The 9,299-nt window shown below is 36.9% G+C and overlaps 1 protein-coding gene across 1 annotated transcript in view; it reads left to right on the forward strand.

Moving 5' to 3' along the window:
- LOC107661900 (rho-related BTB domain-containing protein 3-like) overlaps nucleotides 1-9,299 on the forward strand; it is a 19,080-nt gene that overhangs the window by 1,082 nt on the left and 8,699 nt on the right. The window contains exons 2-6 of the mRNA XM_016451691.1: nucleotides 522-762; nucleotides 977-1,169; nucleotides 3,767-3,924; nucleotides 5,218-5,326; nucleotides 7,146-7,532. Of these exons, the coding sequence (XP_016307177.1) occupies nucleotides 522-762; nucleotides 977-1,169; nucleotides 3,767-3,924; nucleotides 5,218-5,326; nucleotides 7,146-7,532 (1,088 nt within the window). The remainder of the gene's footprint in view (nucleotides 1-521; nucleotides 763-976; nucleotides 1,170-3,766; nucleotides 3,925-5,217; nucleotides 5,327-7,145; nucleotides 7,533-9,299) is intronic.

Below are 9,299 nucleotides of genomic sequence, written 5' to 3' on the forward strand. Positions count from 1 at the left end.
TATATATATATAGTATATGGTATATTACCAGTGAGGTAACTTACAGTTAACAGGTTTTTACTGTTATATATAGATTCGTCAGCTGTGGTTGCTAGAAATTCACAGTAAAATACTGCCTGCATATTTTTCACTGATAACTGTGTATTTCATTAAGTGATATAATGTTAATATACAAATCTACTTGAACTAACAAAAAACTGAATTGCGAAGGTAATTCATTGTTTTTACTTGCAAAAAAACACAAATTTGACAGTATTTTACTGTAAAATGACACATTTTGCAGTGTTGAACCAGTTACAGTACTTCACTGTATATGGAAGAGTAACTTACAGTTGAGCAATTAACAGGTTTTTAACTGTTGCATTTTTAAAAAAAATTTCTTCCATAAAAATTACAAACATTTTTACAGTGCAGAGAGAGTTGAGGACTGTGTGTAAATGCTGTGAGCTGTGATTGCTTATATAAAGACAACCGGTTGGATTGTAATTGTAAACCGCTAAAGGCTTTTCTATGTCCCACAGGTCTGTCCACATAGTGGCCCTGGGTAGCGAGTGTCCTGGGGGCGTCGGGCCTGGGGACGAGACGACCGGCCCGGGACAGATCCAAGGTGGCTTGTTGTGGAGTTACCTGGGCCACGGAGCTCGGGAATTGGATCCAAACTCGGTGACGCCATCAAGGCATCCCTTGAACCCTGCGTTTATGGAGTACCAGTCTAGAGTGTTCGGGGATGTCAGAGTGATGGTGCGGGATTGTCCCAGTTGGGTGAGTAACAGAGTGAATGAGAGAGGGATGATGGGATTCTAAAGCAGGATTAGGGTTTCTGCAGACTCAGGGAAGGGAGTTGTTTCCACCTGATTGGTGGACTAAGAGGAATTTTGCTATGGCAGTGATATCAGCTGATTGGTGGAACAGATGCTGAGCTACTGAGATATGCCCTTATAAACATCACAGGTTAAAACCTTCGTTTTAATCACAGGACCTTTTGGACAGCGACTGGGCGAGCGTCCGGTGCGTTCTGGAGCAGGCCGACATCGTGGTCATTAAGTACTCGGTAAACGACAAACTGGCCTTTCAGCAGGTCCGAAACGTCTATGCCCCAAGACTTCGCCCTCTTTTTCGACACTGGGGTGTTCCTGTGATTCTGGTAGCCGTGGGGGCGAGGCTAAATGGTGAGATGCGATTGGCTGTTTCTGTTTTGCATTTGTTTAGAGTTCATTTGAGGTATTTTTCTCCATTACGAAGTTTTAAAGAAAAATAAATGTCTGTCAGCCTTTTGTAGTGCAGACCTGGGAGATAATGGACTTAATGGAAACAATTGAACTAAACTCTGGTTAAAAATTGCCTGATGGTTTTGCTTATGGAATGTGTGCTTAAGTACTGTAAGCAGAGCAAATAATGTCAAGTACTAATGATAATTAGGATTATGCATAATTTAATCTTAATTACCTCATGTCAATCAAGGCATTAGACAGTAAAATTGACTTTTAAACTTTCCTGAAATGACAAAGAGCAACATTCACGTAATTGAAATAAATGAAACATATGGAACTGTGGTGTTGAACTAGTTACCCATTACTGATCTTCAAAAGCAACACAGCATATGAAAAGCTTCTGACTTCAAGGGAAAAGAAGAAGTCTGATCGAGCTGAGATTTGGAGTTCTTTTGATGTGCTGAATGCGGTTGCGCCGTAAGCGTTTGTTGAATATGCTCATAGGTAAACATTTATAGACTCAAAGCACTTAGACCACAGATTTGGCTCCATTCGCTATAAAAGCGGCAGCTCTGTGCTCACAATGTGACCTTTGAGATGTATAATTCATCAAGATGTGATTCCATCCAGCTACATCATTTATCCCTGAAGGATAATGGAGGAGAAACGAACATGATGGGTTTGTTTAAGACTTGCGGAAGGTTCTTGAGCAGGTTGGGGTTTGCAGGTTTGAAGAAAAACTACTAATTAATTCAATCATAAAAATGTAAAATTTAAATAAGTCATTTATTTAAAAGATCCTACTAAAATACATATATTTTATTTGTTTTTATTTGAAATATTTTGTTCATTTGCATGTGGTTATTAGAGAATGGCGAACATGTGAATGTGTTGTTAAATTACTGAAAAATTTTGCTAAATTCTTAGGTGGTATCTCAAGTAAAAAATTGATGTCAAAGGGAGTCAGCTAACAAAAAACTGGGAATCCCTGCTGTAAACTGTAAATCCCTGCATTCAGTCACTTGGAAATGTAATATGGCACAAACAGTGTAGAATGAGTTATTCACACAGTTTAATGGAATAGCCTACTCAAATTTAATATTCTGTTATCATTTACTCAACCTCATGTCATTCCAAACCTGCATGACTATCTGCAGCTTCCATACAGTACATACATTCAAAAAATTAGTTTATAATCGGACTGATGACTCAGTTGGACTGAAAAGCCATTATATAAACACCTCATTCGATCTGATTGTTAATTGTTCAATTTTGATTGAAAGAGGTAAAAAAAAACACTATGCACGTAAACGTTTGAATCGTTTCTCAAATGGATTCAAAAGTACCTGCTGCTCGCATGTTACCATCTGGTCAAATATGTGAATCGGACTGTAATGTTTAGGGTTCATATAAACAGAATTTTTTAAGAACCTGAAATCAGACTGGATTCATTCAGACTGACAAAACATATAAAAATACCTTGAGATGTCATTGAAAAATACAATGAAAGCCAGTGGGCTCCACTGGATATCTTATTTTGAGTTGTACAGAAGACATACAGATTTGAAATGATATGAGGGTGAGTAAATAATGACAGAATTTAAATTTTTGGTTGAACGACGCCTTTAGGATATACACTCAAGGGTTTGTTTATTTCTAATACTCCTATGAGTAATAGTGCTGTTCATGCTAATGAGTTTGTGTCATGAGAATTGTGCTGTATTTCCTGTTGCTTTGCCTGGAGAGACCCAAGGCAAAATGAGAGTGTAAACATGGTCAAAACATGCTCACACACTCATACGGTACATCTTTTTCCATTTCTCCGGGCTTTTTCTTTTATTGGCTACAATGATTCATTCCTCTTCCTGCCTGTGCCCTCTTCACGTCTCTTTCTTCCACTCGTCCATTCTCACTCCATCTATCTCTCTCTCCATTTAGCTGTCTTTTCTTGCTATCATTTTACGTGCTCTTCTGTTCCCTGAGGCATTCGCCCTACTGGCCGGGCCAGCTCCTCCTAACACACACACATACACACATTGTTTTTATCCAGCTATCCCTGCTCTTTCATTCTGTCACTGCCACTCTCTCTCTGCCCGTCCGCACACACACGTACTGATGTTTAAATTTACGCTGGTATAAACTTGAGCTGGCATGTGTTGTTACATAATAAAGGCTCAGATTTTGTTGCTCCATATGTCTGCCTGTTGACATCTCTCTGAATGTTATGTACTCTCTGTCAGTATGAGTCATGCTTTATTTGGCCCCTTGCTCTACAAATGTCATTTGTATGTGCATCAGTAATACGTTTGCATATGCATATACACTTAAAAATTGGCATGTGTGGTTCCATGGAAACTTTCCATTGCACAAAAGTTTCCTTATAGTGGAAAAAAAGTTCTTGAGATTAGTAAAATGTTTTTTACACTAAGAACAATATGGTTCTTTTAAGAACTGTTCACTGGATGGATCAATGGATCTTCTATGGCATCACTGTGAAAAATGTCTTTTTACGAGTGCATCACATTTTTATTGTTTCCCTCTGTCACCCTCCACAGATGAAGGCCCGCCGTGCACATGTCCTCTGTGTGCGTCCGACTGGAGCAGCTGTGTGCCCCACAGTGAGGGGCTCCAGCTGTCCAGGGACCTGGGGGCCACTTACCTGGAGCTGCCCTCTCTAAACAACTTTTTTGTGGATCGTTACTTTGGCAGTGTGGTAAGCGTCTCTTTTTCTCTTAATCATTGTTAAGAAGTCTCATTAGTATGCAGAAGAACTGTACTTGTGGTTTAGCGGTTCTGGGCTGGTAACCATAAGGTTGGAGGTTCACACCCGGTAAGAGGTAATTTATAAACTCCATGCCTCGGGTGAAATATAAAACCCATCCATCACCACTGAGACCTTGAGCCCCGGTTGCTCCAGGGAGAGTGTAATAAGTTTACTTCTATTCAGTCATTTTGGATAAAAGCGGCTGCTAAATGGCTAACCTAACCCTAACCATAAAACATGTTTACAGAAATGCTCTTACAGTGGAAGTCTATAGGGCAAGGCATTCTGGAAGCAACCCTTAAAGGGTTAAATTAGTGGTAGACAAATAAAATATGGGGACAAAATATCCAATATTGTTCAATATATATCTGTAATTGGCCAATACCGATATATAAGCCGATAACCAGTATGGTTTAGGTGTACTAATGTTACTAATGCTACTAATTAAGATGTGCACAAAATTGCTGAATTAAAATCGACACTTATTTTACACAATATTTTATTGAAGTCTTTTTTATAAAAGCTGTGCTTTAATATTATTTCCTTTTTTGTTTTCTCATGATCTCAGCTTAATTTTCTTATGATCTTGGCATAACAAGTTATTTGATTTAATTTTTTCATGGTCTTCACATATCAAAAAGTTTGTTTTCTTGTGATCTCGACTTTATTTTCAAATGATCTTCACATTACAAAAAGTTTTTTTTTTTTTAGTCAACTTTATTTTCATCAAAACATCCGACCCTATTTCCAACAGAAATTTCATTCTCAACTTTATCCTCTTTGGAGCACTGTACTATTGCAATGGACTAATACAATGTAAAATCAAAAATAAAATGAGGAAGTAAAATTGATGAGATTGTTTTGATTTTAATAGAAGCTGTTTACTCAATTCACAAAAAATATATGAAAACAGAAAATGTACACTATCCATTGACAAGGCTGTTTGTGGTTTTGAAACTCACACTAGGAGAAATACTTTTATTAATCAGCCAATCTTGCCCCATAGATTTCCTGTGCAAGTGTGCATAACTGTAACTGTGATTTTTATTGTAAAAATATGATGACATTTTGTTTAAAAAGTTGTCCCTTTAAAGGTATGGTGACAAGCAGTTGTAGCCCTAAAGACACAATTTTGACACATTATTTCTAACTAGCTGCAAATATTCCACCATATTTGGTGTTGGTGTGATTTGTGGTGTACTTGGATGTTATTTACACGCTTGCCTTTGAATCTTCACACAGCTGGAATACTTCATGATTCAGTGTCTGAAGCAGAAAGCCAAAGAACGGCCAGACAAACGGCGGGGTCACCGGTTTAACGAACCCCGTCCCCCTCATTTGGACCAACCAGGTTAGTGGCTGATGAGATTTTCCCTCATTATTATGTCAATGATGTGTCTGGTGAAGTAGACCTCCCAAAAACATCCTCATGCATCTTTCGACTTTTCCGCTTCCCTTCAAACCTGTCTAATTTTGGCTAATCTCACTAATAACTATACTCGCAATTTGCCGGGCATCTTATCTTAATCTCTGCAAAGCGGTCGGGTTGCAAAATATGCACAAAATGGCAATATTCATCAGTAACCGAGTCAATGAACTCGTCTGCCATTTAGATAAAAGCATTGTCTGCTAAAGGCTAGAAGTATTCTGCACAAGATGAGCACTGCTATGAGCACTGACACTTAGAACGAGAAGCCAAAGCTTTCTATAGTTTGTTGGTGTGGCTCCAGCACCACTTAGGCTCTTTTTATAGAGCACAACCCATAAAATATGAAGGGTATTGAATGCTGGGAAACCGTTGGTGTGGCCTCAAATGAATGGTTATGGAGTGCATAAAGTACAGCAGTAATATATGAGAAATGTGCCTATAATACAGACATGATGAACAAACAACATCTGTTTGTTGTGCTTGTTCTATTTCTTTTTTACGCCTGGCGTTATTGTGGCCTTCCTATAATCCTCCTTGTTTGGAATTTGCTTTCATGTCACTTTTCTCGTTGCTCCCGTCTTATTACCGTATCCCTTACTCATCCCATCTCCTCTGCTTTGCTCTCATCATTCTCTTTCTCCACCTTGTTCCCTTCACACTAAAAAAATTCCTTACCCACCATCCTCCTCTGCTTAGCTCACCTTGTTTCTCCCTTTCTCTTACCCATTTCTTTTATCTTCTTCTCCCTCACATCCTTTTGTTCTTCCAGAAGTTTTTTAACATTCCCTACAGGAAACAATAATCACAGATTAGATCTTTTTAATATCACAGTCGTTTCTCCTAGACAGCATTGAAATTAAATAGAGCAGCTGTCAGCAATATTGAACACATGCACACAAGGACGCATACTTTGAAAATACACTGGAAATAGAGATTTAGCATACTTGTTTCAGCATACTATGATTTGGGATTTGAGAATATTTGAATTCTAATTTGAATGTAAGGAAGTATCACTTTAATTTTTTACTAGAAACGCATAAATGTTTGAAAAAAGAAATGCACTGGAAATTATAAGGCATCCATGAAATTAGAAATTAAAACAAGAAATTCATAATTGTATTCACCAAGGATGCATTAAGTTGATCAAAAGTGTCAATAACAACATTAAATAACTAAATAAATAAATGTTATTTTTAAAAATGCTCTACTTTTGAACTTTAACATTAATCAAAGAATCCTGAAAACAATGTATCACCATTTCCACAGTTATGTATTAAGAAGCACAGCTGTTTTCAACATTGATAATAATAAGAAATGTCCATATAAATGTTTCAAATCAGCTTATTAGAATGATTTCTGAAGGATCATGTGACACCGAAGACTGGAGTAATGCTTCTGAAAATTCGGTTTTGCCATCATAGGAATAAATTACATTTTAAAATATATTAAAATAGAAAAGTTATTTTAATTTGCAATAATATTTTACATTATTACTGGTTATTACACTCAAATTTCAATTTGAACTCACGTTTCACTTTATTCATTTGATTGCTCTGTATTCTTACCCCATGTCAACAATTGTCTAATTTTTTGACTATTTAAAGGTATTTTAGGAGACAGCTCAGCTTTGAAGTTGATACTTGATTGAAACATAACTCAGACCCACATTTAGTCTCCTGAGCTATAAAGATCAACATCTGAGCTATAAAGCTGTCCTATAACATCCCATCCCGTCTTTCAGCGCGTCTTCCCCTGGTGAGAGTGGAGGAATCTTCCTTCTCTCAGGACTTGCAGTGGCTCCTCGAACACGGCGTTCAATTCGCAGACGTGGCGTTCTACGCCAGGGACTCTGGCAAGGAGCTGGGCTGGGCGCACGCGTCCGTTCTGTGTGCCGTCAGCCCATACTTCAGACAGCTGCTGGTGGGACGGCAGGCCTGGGAAAGGCCCGTTTCACGCTGCACCTGCAGGGACAGAGACGGCCCCCACTCGCTTTTGTCTACCTGGGATGGAGGCATAGATGATCTACCCAGAGCAGACGGACACCCTCCTGGACACCTTTCACGGCTGGTTGTGAAGGAGCCGCTGCTCTGTTTATGCCTGTGGGAGACGTTAATGTTTCTTTACAGAGGTGAGAGAGAATGTGCGCTGCTTGCAATATTACGGCTGATGTTGTTCAAGGCAACTGCTGTTGGATAAAGGGCACAATATATTGACATTTATGGCTTTTTTTTCCATAAGAAAGAAAAATCACAGATGAGAACTTTAGCAACTCAGCTGTTTCTTTTAGACAAAAAATAGATTAAACAGAGAGCAAATGGAGACCTTTACTTACGCAAAATAATTTTCGTAAAAAAAATGTAAAAGGCGCTAATAATCACATAAAACATTTGTAATATTTTTTTAAATAAATTTTAAATGTTTACTTTTTATGTATTTTATTTTTTATGTATATTTAATTGCTGAGAACCTGATTCTCGAGCTGTGAATAATTATATAATAAACGTTAATATTTCAAATACATTTTAAGTATTTATTTTCTTTACTGATAACCTAATTTTCCTGAGCTATGAAAAACGCTGCCAATCATATAAAACATTTATATTTTAAATAAATGTTAAATATTTATTTGTATTTTATTTACTGAGAACCTAATTCTCTTGAGCTATGAAAAAAAAGATGCTATTAATCATATAACAAGTTTTAATATTTTAAATACATTTTAAATATTTAATATAAAAATATTCTAAAATGCTAGCAATCATATAAAAAATATTCTAAATACATTTTATTTGTTTTATTTGATCTTATTTATTTGACTGAAAATCCAAGTCTCCTGAGCTATGAAAGAGCAAATTTCCTCTAGGTAGAGCTTCTTTTATTGCTGGTGTGCCGGCAGCAATTCTTTTTCCATGAAGAATCCTGTCACAACCGTAAATATGAAGCGAGATTAGCATTATTGAAGGAAACAGTTTGAAAAAGCTTCCTAGTTCTGCTGGTTTAGGCGTCTCAATTGAGTTACGGTTGAAATGTTTCTCTCCCATTCACGGCCTTATCTCTTCAGCTCTGCAATTGTGTTTTCTTTTGTGTTTGAAAAGAAGGAATTTTTATAGGACGGTTTCATAATTAAAATGGCTTTAGTTTGGAGGCTGTTTATTTGTGTCTAAGGCCTGGCTGATTTATGGTTCTCTACATGTGCATGTATGATGGCAGTCCACTCTACGAGACCCTGGAGCTGTGGGTCTGATTAACATGCATGGGAGGACAGAGAGATCTGTGTGCGTGTGTGCTTGTTTTTCGTTTAAGTGTGTGTGTGTGTGTGTGTGTGTGCGCGCTTGTTTTTCTGTTTCAGTGTGTGTGTGTGTGTGTGTGTGTGTGTGTGTGACCGTATATGCATATGAGGCAACACAAGAGAGAAAAAAAGATATGATATACAATATTTGTGCCTCTATAAAACATTTTGAATTTATGATTATGGTAAGAGCTGAATTTCACAAAACCTCTCAGTAACATGTCATGTTATATTTTACCACAAAATCAAAAGAAAGAATTCAAGAATTATGTTTTGCTAAAATAAAAAGCAAGTAAATAAATAAGTAATAGTTTACCCCCAAATCAAAAGATCAAAAAAAAAAAAAAATGTTTTGCTTAAATAAAATGTTGACTGTTTTTGGAACATTAAGATTTTTAGCATTGTGGCAATATTTTCATGACAGTTAACCTTTTCCTCCCAAATTCTTATTACCGTAATACAATACAATACAAACAACAATTAATAAACAAACAAACATTTTATCCTTAAAATCAAAAGAATAATAATCTAAAAATAAAAAATAAAAGGTTGACTGTTTTTGGGCCACAAAGATTTTTTTCTTTCTTTCTTTCTTTCTTTCTTTCT

The sequence above is a fragment of the Sinocyclocheilus anshuiensis genome, unplaced genomic scaffold (genome assembly GCF_001515605.1).
Source record: "Sinocyclocheilus anshuiensis isolate Anshui unplaced genomic scaffold, SAMN03320099.WGS_v1.1 scaffold457, whole genome shotgun sequence".
Classification (NCBI taxonomy): domain Eukaryota; kingdom Metazoa; phylum Chordata; class Actinopteri; order Cypriniformes; family Cyprinidae; genus Sinocyclocheilus; species Sinocyclocheilus anshuiensis.